General features: G+C 50.9%; 1 protein-coding gene across 1 annotated transcript; it reads right to left on the reverse strand.

Annotated features, from left to right (window-relative positions):
• Positions 1–7,000: 7,000 nt before the first annotated feature.
• Positions 7,001–16,236, reverse strand: LOC146854312 (uncharacterized). Its single transcript, XM_085651045.1, has 4 exons — positions 15,927–16,236; positions 15,181–15,348; positions 14,555–14,796; positions 7,001–7,358 (listed from the first exon to the last, which is right to left on the reverse strand). The coding sequence occupies exons 1-4, from the start codon at positions 16,234–16,236 to the stop codon at positions 7,044–7,046; spliced, it is 1,035 nt and encodes a 344-aa protein (XP_085507171.1). The 3' UTR covers positions 7,001–7,043.
• Positions 16,237–19,973: the final 3,737 nt, after the last annotated feature.

Genomic DNA, 19,973 nt, shown 5'->3' on the forward strand with positions numbered 1-19,973 from the left:
CTAGGGCCCTGCTGATACTCTTGCACACATTTGAAAGCATAGGGTTGTGTGCCAGGGGTATGGATGTGGCAAAGAAAAAAGAAATGCCAGCTCTTTTCCGTAACTCATTCCATGCCCACCGCAAGGTCTCGACCGTGTCCATGCCATCTCTGGGACGCTTGTAAGCCTGATATAGAGCTACTAACAGGGGGACTGGTGCCGCAGCATCCGTTTCCACAGCCACGTGGGGTTGAAAAGGAGTCGGATGTACCCAGTGGTGCAGAAACTGAGCCTGGGCGCTCCACGCATACAATTGCACATCTGGGACTCCCAAGCCATCCTGTCGTAAAGGGAGCGTCAATAGGTCCCACAAGACTCGCGCCCTGCCTTCCCGCTCAGACCAGCGAGACTAGAAGGGATTTCAGAGATTTAAAGAAGGCCTGCGTAAGGGGAATAGGAATATTGACAAACAAATAAAGAAATTTTGGCAGCACCACCATTTTGACCAATGCTATTTTCCCGGCTAGAGACAGTGGGAGCTTAGCCCACGCAGTGACTTTCCCTTCCAACCATGTTATGGCACGCCCATAGTCCAGGTCCCATATGTCCTGCATAATTCTACTGATCCGTATGCCCAGATATTTCACGGGTTCATCCGCCCATTTGAGAGGGAACTCAGAGGGAGCCTGGGTAGTGGTGTCCTTTAAGGGAAAAATGACTGATTTGGCCCAGTTAACGGAGATGCCAGAGAGACCTCCAAATCTGATAAATTCCCAGAGTAGCGGATCAAGGTGTGACGCTGGATCAGTTGCATACAATGTGACGTCATTAGCATAAAGTGAAATTAAAAGGCTCCTACTACTAAACCCAATCCCTTTGGCGGTGTGATGTTTCCTAGTGCGGGCTGCAAGCGGCTCCATCGCTATTGCGAATAACAGAGGGGACAATGGGCATCCCTGCCTTGTGCCTCGCGAGATTACAAATGGCAGCGACAGAAGACAGTTCACCCAGACCCGAGCCGTAGGCCGTGTAAATAGCAGACGTATAAGATTAATAAACAGCTGGCTGAACCCCATGCGGGTCAGTATAGCAAATAAATACTGCCATTCCAACGTATCGAATACCTTTGTAGCGTCTAGGAAGACTGCAGCAGCTTGCACATCAGGGTGTAAATAGTGCAGTACTGAGAATAGGGCTCGCAGGTTGTGGTAGGTAGATCTCCCGGGGATAAATCCCGATTGATCTGGGTGGGCAATCAATGGGAGGAGAGGCTGCAATCGATTTGCGATCAGCTTCGCCAATATTTTCACGTCCATGTTTATTAATGACAAAGGTCTGAATGAGTCCAATTCATTTTCCGGCTTCCTGGGTTTCAGCAAGGTAATTATTATCGCTTCGCGCATTGACGGTATTGGATGCCTGTTGCTTGAGCCTCCTCATATAGCGCAATTAGGTGCGGTGCCAGTTCTTCTGCATAAGTCTTATAGAATATGGTTGTTCGACCGTCCGACCCGGAAGCCTTGTTCAGCGGTAAGCTCTTGATAACCTGGGTGCCATCCTCCACTGTAAATGGGAAGTCCAAATAGTCCCCATGTCTCTGTCCCAGCCAGAGCAACTCCAGTGAGTCAAGAAAGGGTAGCAGGGCATCTGGACTAGACTCCTGTGTAGTAGTGTATAATTCAGAATAAAAACAGGAAAACTCATCTAGGATGTCTCTCTGGCCTCTAATAACAGACTGTTGTGTACCTTTCAGCTCCGTTACATAAGCAGTGGATCTTGGGGTGTGAATCGTTGCCGCCAGCGTCCTCCCCGGCCTGTCCCCTTCCATAAAAATTTTACTTCGCGATGCGCCTTCTCCTCAAATTCAATCTGTTTCTCTTTCAAAAGAGCTAGTATCTTGGGATCGTTGGAGGAATCAAAGCGTGTTTCCAGCTCCTTAATCTGATTTTCTAGAGTAGCAAGCGTGCCCCGAATAGCCTTCAACACTCCAGCTAGTCGGTTGATGCAATTACCCCTAATTACCATCTTAAAAGCCTCCCATAAAGAGGCCTCCGTGTCAACCGACCCAGCATCTAGAGTAAAGTAGTCAATGATATCCCCCCTAATTTTCTCCTTAAAAGCCTCATCTAAAAGTGCATCCGGCGGCAACCGCCACATATACAGACGTGGAATGGAGTTGGGAAGCACTACTCTCAAAAGACAGCAGGTGGTCCGACAGGGATCTAGGGAGATGTGTAACCTCGCTGGTCCATGTAGCCACATCCTGTGACACCAACCAGAAGTCCAATCTTGACCATGCGCTATGGTGCTCAGATATGCACGTCCCCTCCTTAGTCTGTGGACGATGATGTCTCCAAATGTCCACCAGGTCGCCGTCTAAAAGAATGGCATTCAATGCAGCGCTAGCTGAGGGGTGCAATGCTCGAGATATCCCCTTCCGATCTAACTCGTCATTCAGGATGGCATTGAATTCCCCACCCCAGATTACGGTGTCGCAGTTTGACGCCCTCACTCTGGTCGATATGTCTTGAAAAAACCCAGGAGAGTCAACATTGGGGCCGTATACTGCCACTATCACAACAGGAATCCCACCAATAGTGCCCATTAGTATGATGAATCTACCCTCTGAGTCAGTTTGTAGGTCGCTTTCCTTCCAGTCGACACCCTGTCTGACCAACACAGCTACCCCCCTAGAGTAGTTGGAGTAAATAGATGAATGTACGGAGCCCCGTCCACTGTGTTTCAGCCTGGGAGAGGGTGTAACATTGAGATGCGTTTCCTGTAACACGCATATATCTATGTGATTTCTTATCAGATATGAATGGATGAGCCTGGATTTCCTTCCGTCGTTAAGCCCACGGATGTTCCATGTTAAAAAATTGAGGCTAGTCATAGGACGGCTAATGCAATAGAGTGTAAAATGACAGTAGGAGCAAAGCACAGCATCGTGATCGGTGGCAACCAGCATCGGCAAGCTGAACTGTATAGCAGTGATCTGGCACATAACATATCAACCCCCCCCCCCAACCCACCTCCCACTCCAACCCCCCAATCGGGTTGTAGAATACCCATCCCAGACATCTTAGAGAAAAAAACAGGCGGGAGCTCTACCATGGGGGAATAGTACCACCAGCGTACTGCCCTGGCTACACAGGGTGGCCAAGAAAAACTGCGGAGAGCTGTGTCTATCACACTAAATGTTTAAAGTACCCCAACACATCATAACTAGCAATTCCGGAGCATATTTAGTCAGTGCAGCCCAAAGCAGCGAGGGGCCCACGGGTTCCAGCCCAACTCAGCCCACCTTGTAATCAACCAGGTCCGGCCAATAAACATTCTGAATAAGGACAACCCCATGTAACAGAGAAAAACTGAGACACAAAATTATTAAAAACCTCTCCGTAGCCCAGGAAGAGTCTCACAGGGACCAACCCATCTCAGTCCACGGCAGCCCCAGCAAGGAGCGTAACAGGGCTGAAGCCGCATTGGTCATTGTCAGTCAGCCGGGCTTCGGCAGAGTCTGCAGAATTGGAAGTTTAGACTTCTTCCCACCAATATGTTTTGCAAATTTGAGGGCGGACTTGGCATCTGTGAAGAAATGAGCGGATACATCGTGAGTAACCTTGAGCTTGGCGGGATATCATAGTGAAGAGGGAATCTGGGCTTGCAGCAGGATTCGCTTAGCAGGGAGAAACTTGTGCCTCGCCGACTGCACAGCAGGCGTGAAATCTGGATAAATCTGCCTTTGTGCATGATAGACCCCTTCTCTCTGGCCAGGCGCAGGATAAGATCTCTGTCCTGATAGTTCAAAATCCTGGCCAGGATGGGTCTGGGTGTAGCTCCGATCGAAGGTTTGTGACCTAAAGCTCGGTGCGCCCGCTCCACTGCGAACACTGCGGATAGATGTGGGTCAAAGAGTTCACAAAGCAAGTCTGCTAGGTAGGTCTCCATCTTGGCAATGGCTGTTGTCTCCAGTAATTCGCAGGTTATTGCGGCGGGACCTGGCTTCCAGGTCTTCGTTCTTGGCGTGAACGATTCCCAACACTCTATCCATATGCAGTAGCTGTTCCTGTGGAATCTGAAAGAAATGCAAGAAATGAATCCGCACAAACAGTTCTCAGTCAAGGGTGAAACAATAGCGTTTATTGGTAAAACCAACAACAGGATAACGTGCAGCACGGGGGTACCAGCCTAGATACTGAGTGCCCACTGAGGTGACGTGCTTGACAGGTTTTATAGGCCCAAACCACAAAGGATGTAGCATCATACTATACGTTGCACAAATTAAGCATAGTTCGCCTGACCAATTAGCGAGGTCCTAAATGGTTGCATACCATTTAAGGACCGAGAAGTACTGTTGCTGGCTGCGTGACCCAAATCTGCTTCTGGGACTTTCCACTATAATGCAAGATATCAGTCTGGTGCTTTTCCAGTTAATGATTGCAACAGAAATAGAGATGTCCAAAGACATGGTTGAGAAATGTGATATGCGAGTGTACGTGCTGAAGCAAGCATCTTGTTTTTATGAGCAAGCCTTGCGTTACTGAAGCTATTTCTTTGTAGCAGAATAATGCTAGTGCGCAGAGTTTGCCATGCTAACTTAACAGGGCCTACAAATTTGCTGCATTTGGTATCACCACAGAACGTGGCTTCTACATTGCCCCATCTGATACCAAATCACCATCCCCTATGCTATTACCCCCAGCTCCTCTCCTTCTTCATCTGCCCCTGTGTCATACTTTGAGTCGGGTCTATGTTGTGCACGCCACTTGCTGTGGTGTCCACGATGCGCAAAACGGGACACCAAGGCAGTGCAGCATGTTGGGCAAACGTGGCACATTACACACAGGGTAATTAGTGCTGCTATTATAACTATGCCTACTTCCAGTATCCATGAGCCCCAGCCTGCGAGCCACACCATCACCTTTTCCCACATGCTCCCGGTGTGTATGCCGTGTGCCTCATCTCTAATGTCTATGATGTGGTGTATAGCATCATCAATATTGTGGCTGTTGTCAGGTATATATGAACAGCATTTTTGTTGGAGGACGTGGCAGACGCCACCCTCTTTTGCCAGAATGATGTCTAATGCAACTCTATTCTGCATCACTACGGCCCTCATGGCTGTGAGTTCTTCCGTAATGTTTCCCATTCCTACAGCCGTGCTTTCAGCTAAATCCTCAATCATGCGTGCTAGCTGATGTATTCTTTCAGTGGTGTAGATAAGCCCTGCCGGGGGAACCAGTGCCCCTACGGCTGTCATTACGTGGTCCACCCATTCTGGTGTTCTTCTGACCCTCTTGGGCAATGCACCTTGGAGTGCGACCTGGCCTATGTCGGAGAAATGGGTCATCTTTGGTATGATGGAGGCGAGATAGCAGCTACCGTACCATCCTGGTGGTAGATAGAAGTAAGCCCACTGGCCACACACGAAGAACAACCCTTTGTACCCCACTAAACCTGGTGATAAACCCTCTTTCTTATTCCTTATTCTTGACAGCCGGGTTGTGTGCGTGCAGTTACTCCTGCCCACAAATATTTGTCCCGCCGCCTCCTCTTCTGTGCCCATTGCTTCTATTCCCTTAATTTTGTTTATCCTATCTTCGCAGTCTAGCAGACCCTTGCTCCCTTGTGCCATTTCTACTATCGTGCATCCGAATGCGATGCAGTCTTTCCATGCGTCTTTCTGCAGTAGTGTTTGTATTGTGCAGCTCTTTCCCTCCGGGGGCAATTTGGGTCGTCTTGTTATCTGCATTACTTTGTTGTTTAGAATACATGAAGGGGCATGTCGTAGCTGTTCTATCTGGAACCGTGGTACCTTCATTTTCCCCTCTTTCATGACCCCCAGGTTGTTCCACCCTATCCTTCTCTTCCACCCTTCCGTTTTTTCAACCTCCTCTATTGTTGCTAACATTTCTGTGTCCCTTGTGGTGTGTGTTATCTTCGTGCAGGGCCCTTTCTTTCCCTCAGGTGCTTTCCTACCCTGCTTTGTTGTCTTTCTGCTGTCTGGTGGTGGGGCAACTGACACTGACATATTGTGTTTTTGAGGAGCAGATCTCTCATTAGAATACACCCCACATATTTGGAAACTGGTAACACATTGTAGCTCATCCCGCTTTCTGTGTTAGTTGGTAAGTGCGTACAGACGTAACATCCTGATATATTCATTATGTGTACATACATTTTCACCATTTCCACATATTGGTTTCCATTGTACTCATCCCACAGTACCCCGTCCCCTTCATCTTTATTGCCACCCTTGCCGAGAATCATGTCATTTTCAAACTCAAATAGTTCGACATCCTTAGTCACATTGTTGCCCCCCTCCTCTCCTTGCCTGCCGTTAAGGAACGGTATTTCAAGTTCATTTGCAAATATTATTATTAATGCAGTCACTATTATTGCGGGTACTGGTGTTAATACCGCTACTAGCACTGAAGGCCATATCCTTTCGTTTTTCTTTCTTTTCTGCATTGCTGCTCTGTCTCCCATCAGTTCAGGTACAGTCTTTGGTGATGCTCAATCCGATGTTTCTGATTTCCTCAGTTATGCAGTCCAAGATATCAAGGCGTGTGTTGGCAATGTCTTGCGTTGTGGCTTGTAGCCCAAAGGTGGGGAATGAAATGTCCTGCAGAATCAGATCCCTCAGCCCACTCAACAGGGGAGGGTTTGGCACAGTTAGTTCTAGCACACCAACGCCTAGTCCAGGACACAACAACCCGATGTGAATTGTTAATCGTGACTCTTCAACTCCTACTTTTACAGACCGAAGCCGTCCCGACCTGTTTGTTGTCATTGATCGCGGCTTGCGTCTGTTGTAGGCCTCTGCATACGGTTCAGTTCTGGAGCACCACCTTCGATTCTAACTAGCGGGCGCTGCACCTCCTAAGTTTTCATTGGTGCAGGCACCAGTCAACCATTAGAAGAAAACGTTGATGCCTGGATGTGGTACTGTCAGAGGTTACTAGCACATGACAGTAGGCACTCCCTTGAAATGCAGCTTCTTTCTGGTGTCTTCTGTTGTCCGTTGGAGGCCTGGCCTGCCCCGAGCAGGTGTCTGCCTCTTATCTTCCGTTGTCTTTGTCTTGCGTCGTTGATCGGAGGTTGTACCTGCGAGGTGCCTCAGATGCCGCAGATGGTGCGGGCGGCGCTTGCTTCTCGTTGTCTGGTCCGTCCGCCTTCTTGGTGTGGGAGCTGTGGATCCAAGACGTCAGGCCTTTGCACTTCACTGCTGTTGCTGTGCTGAGGATGACCTGGTGTGGGCCTTTCCACCTTGGCTGGAGGCAGTGCCGTCGGGTGTGGGCCTTTATCCAGATCCAGTCGCCAGGCTGCAGGTCATGCGGCTGTGGTGTTATTGCCTCTGGAAGAGCCTGCAGTACCTGACGGTGAAGATAACGTAAAGTCTCAGTTAGTTTCTTGCAATAACATAAAAGTAAGTCATCTGTGACTGCTAGTGGGGCTGTTGACATATGGCCTGCAATGTTCATGGGACCGCCAAACAGTATCTCATGGGGGCTGAGCTTCGTTACTCTATCTGGTGTGCTTCTCATTGCCAGCAGAGCTAGTGGTAGTGCATCTACCCATGAAAGTTCAGTTGATGCACATATTTTCCCAATTTTATTTTTCAACACCCCATTCTTCCTTTCCACTGCGCCCGCAGCAGGGGGGTGATAGGCGCAGTGTAATTTTTGTTTTACCCCAAGTCCTTTGCATATTCCCCCTATGACATGGGAGATGAATGCTGGCCCATTGTCGGAGCTCAAAAGGGCAGGTATTCCAAAGCGTGGGATCAGTTCTTGGAGGAGGCATTTAGCAACCGTATGTGCATCACAGTTCTTTGTCGGGTATGCTTCTGTCCATTTACTGAACATGCATACGATCACTAACACGTATTTGTACTTGTGGGTGGGGGGCATTTCAATGAAGTCCATTTGGAGGCTTTCAAATGGTCCGTGGGGAGGGGGGAAATGACCAGGTGCAGTTTGCGTGCCCTTCCCAGTATTGTACTGTGCGCAAACAGTGCACTGTCTGCAAAGTCTCTCTGCTGTCTGGCGGAATTTGCAGTTGTACCAACATTGGGCAAATAGTCTGATCATGCCGTCCCTGCCAATGTGTGTGGGACCGTGAAAGAGGCGTGCCATGGAGGGGAGCATTGATGAAGGTAGGCATATTTTCCCATTGGGCCCTGTCCACAGTCCCTCGCTGTTTTGCACACACCCACCCATCGCCCACTCATCTTTTTCTTCTTTCCCTACTCTGCTCTGAATATGTATGGGGTCAAAGTGTAAAGTATCATTTGTGGCCTCTGTGTTGTTGCTTGGGCTTGTCATTTGTAGCATTGCTAGTTGACAGCCGGTCAGTGCTATTCTCCGTGCTTCCCCATCAATGAATGCGTTCCCTTTCGACACATAGTCTTTTGCTGAAGTATGTGCTGCGCATTTTATTACAGCCACCTTTGAAGGTAGTAGCAGGGAATGGAGGAGGTCGCTTATCAATTGTGCATGTTGTATTTGCTGGCCTGCTGATGTGAGGAATCCCCTCATTGACCAGAGCTGGCCAAAGTCATGGACCACCCCGAAGGCATATTGGCTGTCGGTGTATATGTTTGCTCTTATTCCCTTGGCCAATGTGCATGCCCTCGTGAGTGCCACGAGTTCGGCTGCCTGTGCGCTTTTAACTTTTACTAGTCTACCACCCTCCAGCAGTTTATGGGCTGTGCCTACGGCATAGGAGGCCTGCAATATTCCCTGACCGTCCCTAAGACATGACCCATCTACAAACAGGTCTCTTTGTGCATCGGGAAGTGGTGTGTCCCGTAGCTCTGGGCGCACCTTGGTATGTCTATCAATTGCTAAGGTGCAATCATGAAAGGCATCATCTGATTGTAGGTCGTCCAGCTCATGCTCTGTTGGCAAAAGGCATGCTGGATTCAAAGTGGTACATCTCCTGATCATTATGTGTGGTGCTAATAGAATTAGTTCATACCTAGTGAGACGTGCATTTGTTAGGTGCTGGGTCTTTGTGGACGTCAGTAGGGTGTCTACTGCATGGGGGACGTGCAACATCATGGTGTGTGCCAGCACTATGTTCTCTGACTGTTCTACTGCTAGTGCTGCTGCCGCCACCGCTCGGAGGCAAGGCGGGAGGGCAGAAGCCACGGGGTCTAATGTGGCTGAGTAGTATGCCACTGGGCGGTAGTAAGATCCATGCTTCTGACTCAGTACCCCCAGTGAGCATCCTCCCTTTTCGTGACAAAACAGGTGGAAATCTTTGCTGTAGTCTGGGAGCCCTAACGCTGGTGCCCCACTCAGTTCGCTCTTTAGCTTGTTAAATGCTGTCTCACAATCCGGGGGCCAAGGTACTGTGTCTGGGACCTCTTTGTGTGTCAGTGCTTGCAATGGTTTCGCGATGAGGGAGAAATTTGGGATCCAGTGGCGGCAATATCCTGCCACTCCCAAAAATGCCCTAACATCCTTTTGTGTACGTGGTCGGGGAAAATGAGTAATAGCTGAGATCCTGTCCGGTAATAGTTTCCTTGTCCCTTCCGATAGTTCATGGCCTAGATACTTCACAGCGGTGAGGCAGAACTGTAATTTCTTCGGGGAAACCTTGTATCCTTTCATCGCTAGATGGCGTAGGACAGCGATGGTGTCCTGTATGCAAGCCTCTCTTGAAGGGGAAGCCAGTAGCAAGTCATCTATGTACTGGACAAGAGTTGAGCCGCCTCCTAGCACTAGGGTGTCTAGATCTGTCTTCAGGGCATTTGTGAAGATAGAGGGGGATTCTGTAAAACCTTGTGGAAGGCGAGACCATGTGTATCGTTTTGACCTATAACAGAACGAGAAATATGGCTGGCTGTTAGGGTGCAGTGGAATGGTGAAGAAGGCTGAACTCAAATCCAGTACTGTGAAGTGTGTTGCTGTCACTGGGATATTAGACAATATCGTTGCTGGGTTTGGAACCACTGGGAAGGAGGGAACCACTATCTTGTTCAATTCTCTCAAATCTTGTGTAAAACGGTATACAGGGGCTCCACCTGGGCCCTTGGATGCTTTCTTTACAGGGAGTATGGGCGTGTTGCACGGGCTAGAGCGTATTTCTCTAATTATTCCCTGCCTTAGGAGGTCCTTGATCACTGGTGCTATGCCCTCCTCCCCTTCCTTTGATATTTTGTACTGTGGTACTCTCGGGAGGGGTGCTCCAGGCTTCAAGGTGACCTGCACTGGGGGGTAATTTAGCACTTGCCCCACGTCATTTGCGCTGGTGGCCCAAACCTGGGGTGGCACACTGTCCCGTAATTCTGATGGGATGACGAAGTCAGTGCAGGTCATGAAGGCCTGCAACATTAGGCCGTGTGGTCTACTCTCCAGGAATACCCCCGTTGGTGAGCAGTGTATGGTGCATTGCATTTTACAAAGTAAATCCCTCCCTAGTAAGTTTACTGGGCAGAATCTGCTGAGGATGAACTGGTGGTTGACAGTTATTGTGCCCACCAGTAGCTGTAATGGTTGTGTTAGGAATTCATCTATTGGTTGTCCTGACATTCCGACTGCAGTAATCTTTGTTCCCGAAAGTGGTGCCTCCGGCATCACTGATGCCATTAGCATTGATCTTTGCGCTCCTGTATCTATCAAGAAGGTCACAGTCTTGCCCTGGACCGTCCCTTGTATGTATGGACCTGATTGGTCCACTGCTATTACTGGAGCGATTATGCAGTCTTTCACTTTCGGGCACCCCTAAAATAAATTCTGTGGTGGCGGTGGGAAAGAATTGTCTTGCTGTCCCCACCCATCCCTCCCGGCCCAGTCCTGTGGTGGTGGGGGCATATCTATCGACTGGTATCCCTGTTGTTCATTGTTCCTATAGTCTATGTGCGGGGCATTGTGCTGGTATTGTTGTTCATTTTGTCTCCTATTCTGCCTTGGCCGTTCTTCTTGGTATTTCTTTTTTAGTAGGGGGCAATCTGCTTTCCAGTGGCTCGGGTCCTTGCAGTTGAAGCAAGCTGTACCTGGGGGTGGTAGGGAGGTGGATCTGTTATTCTGTTGCCTACCTATGCCCCTACCCCTACCCTTGCCCCTCTCTCTTCCTGGCCTGTTTGAGTAGAATCTTTCCTGCGCCACCATTAGTCTTACTTTTTCCTTTTTTATCTTTTCTGCCTCCATGGACTGTTCGTTTAACTGGTAGTCAGAGCAGTATCGTGCTGCTGCTAGCACCTTTTCTACCGGCTCTTGCTGCCAGCAAACAAAAGAAGTTTGTAGGTGTGTTTTAATGGGTGGCCTCAGACCTTGGACAAAAGTGGTGACGAAAGCTGGCATTGCTTCCCCCATTGGGTTTCTCAACCCACTATTCTGCTGATAGACCTGTAGCAAGCGGTCATAATACGCGTTCACACTCTCATCCTTGTCTTGCTTGGTGTGTGTGATCTTGTTCCAGTCCACCTTGTCTTCTGGTATTTTGTCTTGTAAATATTTTATTACTTCTTTATACTTGTCATTTACTTCACCTCCTGGTGCCCCTCCCTTCCCTCTTGCTGGTTCCCCCGTGGGCCAGTCCACATGCTTTTTACAGTCCTCCCACAGGTCCTTCGGAACTATTATATTGAACAGGACATCAAAATCTCGCCATAAGAGTCCTCCCAAGCCCGCCATCCTATCTAGTTCGGTGTACCATTTCCTTGGTTCGTCTCTAAGCTTCGGGAAGTCCTTGGTAAAACACATAATATCTTGTCTGGACCAGGGGACATGGACATACGCTAATTCGTCCTGTGAGCCACCGGGTATTTCCCTGAGGGGCATCACCAGTGTGTGTGTAGCAGCTGTGGATTGCGCTGGGGTCTCTATCTGAGGGGAGAGGGACTGTGCTACTTCTAACACGGCAAACGTCTGTATCAGCTGTTTCCACTGTTGCAGCTTGTGCACTGCATACTGTAGTTTGTCTTTCAGTTCGTCCTCTGTATATGTCTGCAAGTCTGAGTCCGTGAAACTGAACTGTGCCGTGTCCCACTCATATTGTGGAGGTAGTTGGGGGACTATTCCTGTAGTACCTGTGTATGCTGCCTTTCCCTTCTGTATGTATAGGTTGTGAACGTGTGCGCCTTTGTCCAGTAATTGAGCGCGCGCTAGTGACAGTACTTCTGTTAGATATTGTCTGTTATACTGTGGTATGAGGGCAGCTACCGTTAATTTGTCCTCCACCAGTTTCTGTAATAAGTCCTGACATTTCTTTGTGTCTGATTTCAGTACTCTTTTATGTGTTTGTGGTGAGTGTATGTCTCCTAGACTGTGACGTCTGCCCGAGGGTACGGCCTGCTGTGCCTGTGAAGGGCCTTCGGCCGCCTGTTCGAGCAATTTTATGTCATGCTTTGTTTGTAATATGTAGGTGCACAGGTCCCACACCAGGGCCTGCCACCTGGGTAGGGGTCTAGCGTAGTCTCCTGATTCGTCGTCAAATTGTTGCTGCCATTTATGGTCTATCAGTTTCGGTTGTGTTATGCCTTCCCTTGTACATTGAGACAGCAACTGTTTTTTCTGTTTACTGTATTTTCTGGCTGCGAGAACTGCTTCCGTCCTCATCAGCTGCAAAACCGCAATGTTTTGGACGGCGTCCAAGTGTATTTTGGTAACTTCCTCATTGATAAGCTTATGCGTTAAGTCTATGGCGCCTGCCTGCTGCTCCTTTGATAGCTCAGGAGGTTCGTCTGTGGGAGTTGAGTGTGATGCTGACGTTGGTCGCATCCGCCCCAACAATAAGTCTTCTAGTATTGTGTCTTCTTCCCCCTGACCTTCTTTTGCTGTTTGATTATCCGTTGCTAATGGTATACATGGGTATACCCCTACAATATCTAATTGTGTCTTCCTCCAATCCTCCTTTATTTTTGTTTTGCTTATTTCATTCAACACCCTATTTTTCACTTCTATCAGTTCTTTGTGAACCTTGGACTTTACGTCATTTGTCGCACGTCTGTCACGTACTACGAGGTCCCAGCTATGGTAGCATTCCCATTCCACTGGGCGTATCTTTTTGCCCTTAAGTTTCAACATTTGCCTCAAATATAGTAATTTTTTTATGTCGTACGTTCCGTGGCGTGGGAATTGTAAGTCTTGTCTCCTAGCAGTCAGGTCATGCCATTTGTGTACATATAGTATAGATTGAAGTCCTTGGCTTAGGGCCACATGGTACGCCGGGGAATCTTTCGGTGGTGCTGGCTGGGCGGTATCCAGTTTACTTTTTCCTAGTGATGTCCCCATGGTGCAAGGTCAGTGTGGAATGCGTCAAGTGTAGACGTTAAACAGGGACAAAGCAGACACACCAGACAGATGGGTGGGGGCTTCGCGCTGGACACAGAACAAGTGCCCCCAAAATTTTATTAACGCACATAAACATACACTGTGCAGCCACTCTCCAGCTGGTGAGATAGCAAGGGAGCCATTCGTCAGGCAGCCGGACAGAACATTCACTTCAAGTTCACCCAAGCCAGCACGAGTAAGGAAGAAAAATAGTTCTGGGTGCTTATTACTGGCGTCCCATGAACGAAGGGGAAGATGACAGAAAGTGTTTAGGAAGAAAGTTCTGGGTGCTTGTTACTGGCGTCCCATGAACGAAGGGGAAGGTGACAGAAAGTGTTGAGGAAGAAAGATAGTAATTCCGCCTCCTTGCAATCTTCCGTTATCCCATAAGCTGGCGGAAGGGGCGGCTAGGCGGAATTGGAGTCCTCCAGGCAATGTGCTAGATAGTGCAAGTGGTGAACTCTACATGCAACGCAGGCAAACATAAAAACAAACGCGCCGCGCTGTGGAAGATGTGGTGTGCTGAGTATATGTGTACGTAATTTACATTAAGCCCAGAGGAGTAATTTGGTGTTCTATGTTATATGTTGGGCGTTGGCGTACCGGACTGATGATATGGGGCAGTCAGAAATATTAGCAGCATCAAGGTGTCAGTTATGTCAGCGTCGTTATACCCAAAGGAGGAATTATCTCTGACAGGGACCAGCGGTGGTCTCGAACCCTAAAGAGAGCGTTATAATATATATGACAGATCTATGTAATCTACAGCAGCCTGCAAATTGACCTAAAACAACCCATGGGGCAGCACCCACAAATATAAACAACATCAAAAGATATTAAGGACAACAAACAGGTCATGCGATACTCCCCCCCCCCCCTCTGTGCCTAGGGAATCCCCTAGGCACAGCTGGAGACCGCCTCAGGTGTCCAGAAAGGGGCAGCACCGCACTGGGTACCCGGGTCCAGGGGTGCTGGGGCTGGTCAATGGGACTTATACCGGAGTACCGGGACCTTGGGAACGGGCGCCAAAGAGAGAGACCGTTGCAACCACAAGAGGGCAGTACCTGGACCGCAGCCTCCACGATATCGTACCTGTACCAACAGGAAGCGCGCTGTCAGGGGCGCAAAACCGCCATCACCTGAACCTGGGGAGCCAACTGTCACAACTCTAAAACGAGGGACTACCTGCTACCACCCAAAACCTGGGGAGCTTAACTGCTACAACTCTAAAACGAGGAGCTACTCGCTACCACCCAAACTGGAGTATGTAACTCCCAAAGAAGACTTACCGGCGTCTGTTGAGTCTGGCAAAGCGTACCGACCTCTGTTGCAGTCAAAGGAAAAAATCCTTGGTCGTCCACCACCCCCATCGGCCGAAGACTCTCTGCCAGCAAGACAGGGGATGCAGTAGGTCGCCCTCCGTGATGCACCGTAAGGCAGGAGCTGCTGGGCACCGGGGAGTCACCGCGGGCTGGGAACTTGCAGAAGGGCGCTGTCACCGGCCAGGTGGGGAGGGTGTCCGGACCAGAAACTGTGTCAGAGGGCAAAGATGCACATGTAAAGTATTCTGGCAGAGGGCAGCAGCAGTGTCAGAGATCAAAACCACGCCCGGCATGAGAAAAGGGAGAGAGAGAGAGACTATCAATTTGTAATAACGGTGAGCAAAACACTAAACAGGAGCGCAGTCCTCACGTGAATGGTGACAAACTGAAACATAAATCACGAGGGCCACAAAAAGAACACAGAAGAAGGTGATAAGTATAGGCGCAATGATGGCCATTTGCGTGTCCGACCAGTCAGTAACACAGGCCCGATAGATGCCGCCAGGGCATAAGCAAACAACCCTTGACATGAGAACAAGACAGGGAAAGTAGAGAGAGCAGAGGAGGGCAGAGGCAAGGCGAAGTCAACTTACTGGCAGGCAGGCCCCCAGCGTTCCAAGGGAGGCGGAGGAGAGAGGAAGACAAAGTAAAAAGGTCCTTGAACCTCAGGTCTCCGAACCCTGAAGGAAGCTGGAGTCCAGGCCACCAGTCAGCGAAATCGTCAATGTTCTGGAAGCTGCATTCTCCACCAAATGTGGAATCTGAAAGAAATGCAAGAAATGAATCCGCACAAACAGTTCTCAGTCAAGGGTGAAACAATAGCGTTTATTGGTAAAACCAACAACAGGATAACGTGCAGCACGGGGGTACCAGCCTAGATACTGAGTGCCCACTGAGGTGACGTGCTTGACAGGTTTTATAGGCCCAAACCACAAAGGATGTAGCATCATACTATACGTTGCACAAATTAAGCATAGTTCGCCTGACCAATTAGCGAGGTCCTAAATGGTTGCATACCATTTAAGGACCGAGAAGTACTGTTGCTGGCTGCGTGACCCAAATCTGCTTCTGGGACTTTCCACTATAATGCAAGATATCAGTCTGGTGCTTTTCCAGTTAATGATTGCAACAGAAATAGAGATGTCCAAAGACATGGTTGAGAAATGTGATATGCGAGTGTACGTGCTGAAGCAAGCATCTTGTTTTTATGAGCAAGCCTTGCGTTACTGAAGCTATTTCTTTGTAGCAGAATAATGCTAGTGCGCAGAGTTTGCCATGCTAACTTAACAGGGCCTACAAATTTGCTGCATTTGGTATCACCACAGAACGTGGCTTCTACATTCCTTTGTTTCAACTTTGAACTCCTGGAAGTCTGAGGCTCGGCTTTCTAGCACATTGAGCCGAGTCTCGTGCAAGCTCACCTGCGTCTTGACAGCATCCAGTTGGGAGGTCAACGTATCCAACTTGGCGTCTATGTTACGAAGGCTAGACCTCATCTCGAGCATCAGAGTGCGCATATCTTCCCCTCGGTCCTCTGGCTGCGACTCGAGCAGCCTCTCCGTGCCAGTCTCTGGCTCCGACTCCATGAGTCTAGTGGTCCTCCTCTGATTGAAGGTCAGCTTCGGTTGTTTCGCGTCCTGTTTGCCCATGACTCTCCCAGGTGCTGCTAGGGGCTCCCGCGGGGTCCTTCGGGTAGATAGGGTGCTGCCAATCCACGTAGAGGGGGGCACCCGTGAACCTGATGTGCCAATGCTCCGTCTAACTTTACTCCGTAGGCATGAGAGGGTCCCACATGCAACCTATGCGCCCAGTCCTGTTTATGGGGTGAGCCGTGGCCCAGCGTCCAGGTTCTGCCCAGCCTAAGGCAGCTGCCCCCAATCCAGTGCTAGGTGAGCTTGTACTGCACCTGGCAGGGACCCCAAACAGCAAGGACTCAGCAAATCGAGGCCAGTCCTCACAACTGGAGCTAGCATCTTGCCCCGCTCTCCCGTGCGGACCCTCTGTTGCCCGCTGCTGCTGAATACAGTGCACACAGTGCAGTGCCAGCATTACGTCTCCCTCGCAGACCGCCGAAATGCGCCACCGCAGGAGCACAAAATGGCGCTCAGGCCCCTCGTCCAGCTCCTAGCTCCATAGTCAGATGGACCGCTCCGGATTGCCCCAAAGTGTGCCTCCACACTCATCCCTGGCTTCTCGGGATCCCAGCTCTGCCTCTCGAGTCTCAGCAGCTGTGTAGGAAACCAGACAGATATCCCCCGTACCCCCAGGGCTCCGTCTGCCCGGATCGTACGCCTCCCTGCCAAGTTCAAATCAGCATGGCCCGATGCTTACAAGCGGCCCGGCCTCTCACCTCTGCCGTGCCGACACTTGCAGCTGATTTTCCCGGTCACTGAGGTGACCCGCTGCCTCCTGCAAGCGGCGCAGCCCTCTCCGCATGGAACGCAGTGGACTCGATTACTTGCGCAGCCAGCCCTCACACCAGCAGCTCCAGTGTGCGCGGCCGGGCCTGCCGGGCCCGCCTCCTCCGGGGTGCACCTCTCCGCTCCGGAGTCGATCTCGGGGATGGAAATTGCCTCATGCGGTTCCCAGCATGCCGAGCCGTTTTTGGGGATATATATTGCACGGCAGCAGCTCTCCAAGCGGAAAGGATTAGTACTCGGCCGGCGGAGCTCGCTGAGCTAGCGGCCATTTCGCAGCTCAGCTAGGTCCAGATTTCAACATTTCAACTCCTCTGCAATGGATATAACAGGGGTGTGAAGTGGAGAAGGATTTCCTCCTCAATTGTATGAAGATTTTGTATAAAACTTTGCAGTCTTCACAAATGTAACTTAGTTTGCAAAGATTAAAAACAGATAGAAGAAAATGTCTGCTATAAGTAGTGTAGTGTCCGGCATGCGTGAGGCGTTCTAGCCTTCTGCGCTGCCGGGACGCGCTAGCGCTGACGCGTGACGTCAGACGCTTGCGAGGTTAAATAAAGGGGCGTGGCCTCGACGGAGTTAGTCGGAGCCGCGTGCGTACTAACCACAAGTCGGCTCCCGTGTCTTATTAAGCGCCTATGCGCTGCCATGCAAATTAGGCCTCTTAAGGCATCACACTGGCGACGAGGGTCTATTGAGCCCTGATGTGCTGTTTGTGCCCCACAATATCCATTCTGGCCACCCAGTTGTCCTGAGCCTGTGTGTGCAGGCCCCCTCCTGGTGACCTGGCGGAGCCTGCTATGAGGCCTGGTGAGGATCACTGCAAGTGCCCTGGAGGCCCACCGAGCCGTCGACGGTGACGCTGTGTGCGCCCTGGTGCCCCAATCCACAGCCGGTGAGGGGTATGTCTTGCCCAGTTGGTGCCGCACCTGCCCCACGAGGTGCCTGATGACGACTGCGCCCGCCTACGGTTCGGGCCTATGGCGGGTGTGCTCGCCCCCACCCAGAAGCGCCGAAGGGGTCCCGCGGATGACGTCTGGAGGTAGGCGCGCCCACCATTGGGTATAGACGCGCGAGGGATGTCTACGCGCCACGGCCGGAGGGGGTGCACGCCTGGTGGCGTCGACGCAGAGGAGAGGAAGCCAGTTCCACCGCGTGCTGCGCACGTGCCAAGATGGTGTCAATTCCCGCCATTGAGTCGTTTGCCGTTGACGGTGCCCCGTCATCCCTGGCCCCGCGCTGGAGGGATTGGACAGACCGTCTACAAATTTACTGCGAAGGGGCTGGCATCGCGAGGGAAAGGCGCAGAGCGTTGCTGCTCCACCTAGGAGGCAAAGACATCCACCGCATCTACAAAACTCTCGTGGAAGCCACGCCGAAAACATACCACACTGCTGAACGCGCTCAACGCCCACTTCAAACCCATGGCGAACAGAGACTATGAACGGTTCATCTTCCGTCAGGCCAAACAAGAGGCGGATGAGTCCCTGGATGCGTTCCATGGCAGGCTGAAGGAGTTAGCCAGCACGTGTGGGTTCCACGACGAACAGGAGGAGATCCCAGGGCAGATCATACAGGGTTGTTACTCGTCTAAGCTTCGTGTCACGGTCCTCCAGGAAGAAGGAAAGCCCCTGGCGGACATCCTCACCCTCGGACGGTCGAAGGAGCTATCGCAAGCGAGAGCCTCGCATATGGAGGCGGCCCTACATCGCCCTGTCAAGACGGAGCAAGTGCAGGTGGCGGAAGCGGTGAACGTAGTGCGGCCAAAAGGAAGGCAAGCCGGAGGGAAACGGCAGCCGGAAGCAAAGAAGAAAGACTGTGGGTACTGTGGCGGCCAACCCCACCGCATGCAAGACTGCCCGGCCAGAGGGAAAAAGTGCGGCGCCTGCGGGTGGATGAACCATTTTGCGGCGGTGTGCCAGTCCACCAGAGTCAAGAAGGAGGCAGCCCATGCGGTACGAGAAGAAGCAGACAGTGAGGACATGGACGATGACACCGAAGAGTACCCAGTCCATTATGTGTTCGCAATCCATCAACCACAGAAGAAGAAGCGCAGACTTCCGAAATGTCGCATCCTAGTACAAAGTCAAGAGGTAAAGGCGACAATTGACACTGGGGCCTCCATCGAGCTGATGGCCGCCAATGTCTACCACCAACTGCGGGTCAAACCCCCGCTGAGAGAGGCGAAGATTCGGGTGTTCGCATACGGCCAGAAGACGCCCATTCCCCTCATCGGGTGCTTCAAAACAGAGCTACAACATGGTGAGAGGAGCATCAACACCACCGTCTATGTCACGGAAGAGGGCAGCGGGATGCTGCTGAGCGGGCAGTCGGCCGAAGAATTGAGACTGATCTCGTTCGCCATGGCAGTCCTGGAGGAAGAACTGGATACAATCATGGAAGAATTTGGAGAAGTCTTTAACGGCATCGGGTGCCTGAAAGGAAAGGAAGTATCCTTACACATCGACCCATCGGTCCAACCAGTGGCGTTGAGACACCGGAGAATTGCTTTCCACCTGCGGCAGAAGGTCGAGGAGGAGCTGGAGGCCCTGGAGAGACAAGGCATCATCGAGAAGGTCAGTGGGCCAACCCCGTGGGTATCCCCGATCGTCATCGCCAGGAAGCCGAAGCAGCCAGGACAAGTCCGCATCTGTGTGGACATGCGCCTCCCTAACGCCGCGGTCAAAAGAGAGCGACACCTGACGCCCACCATTGATGACATCCTGGGGGAGCTGAACGGGGCCAGGTGGTTTTCGAAGATGGACCTACGGTCAGGCTACCACCAGTTACCACTTCATCCGGACTCGAGGTACATCACCACATTTTCCACCCATGTGGGCCTCAGACGGTATCGGCGCCTGAACTTCGGCATCTCGAGTGCCGCCGAGGTATTCCAAAATACCATCAGAGAAGTGCTCAGTGGGCTCCCCGGCGTGCTCTATGTGAGCGACGACCTGCTCATATACGCG

Source organism: Triturus cristatus, chromosome 4_1 (genome assembly GCF_964204655.1).
Source record: "Triturus cristatus chromosome 4_1, aTriCri1.1, whole genome shotgun sequence".
NCBI lineage: Eukaryota > Metazoa > Chordata > Amphibia > Caudata > Salamandridae > Triturus > Triturus cristatus.

What these genes read in the sequence shown, in the direction of transcription:
- LOC146854312 (XM_085651045.1), bottom strand. Translation starts at nt 16,236, where the DNA reads ATGGGCAAACAGGACGCGAAACAACCGAAGCTGACCTTCAATCAGAGG. An exon ending in CAAAGTTGAAACAAAGGAAT is followed by an intron (nt 15,349 to 15,926) that starts GTAGAAGCCACG and finishes CATTTCTTTCAG; the next exon opens with ATTCCACATTTGGTGGAGAA. An exon ending in GCCAGACTCAACAGACGCCG is followed by an intron (nt 7,359 to 14,554) that starts GTAAGTCTTCTT and finishes CTTCACCGTCAG; the next exon opens with GTACTGCAGGCTCTTCCAGA.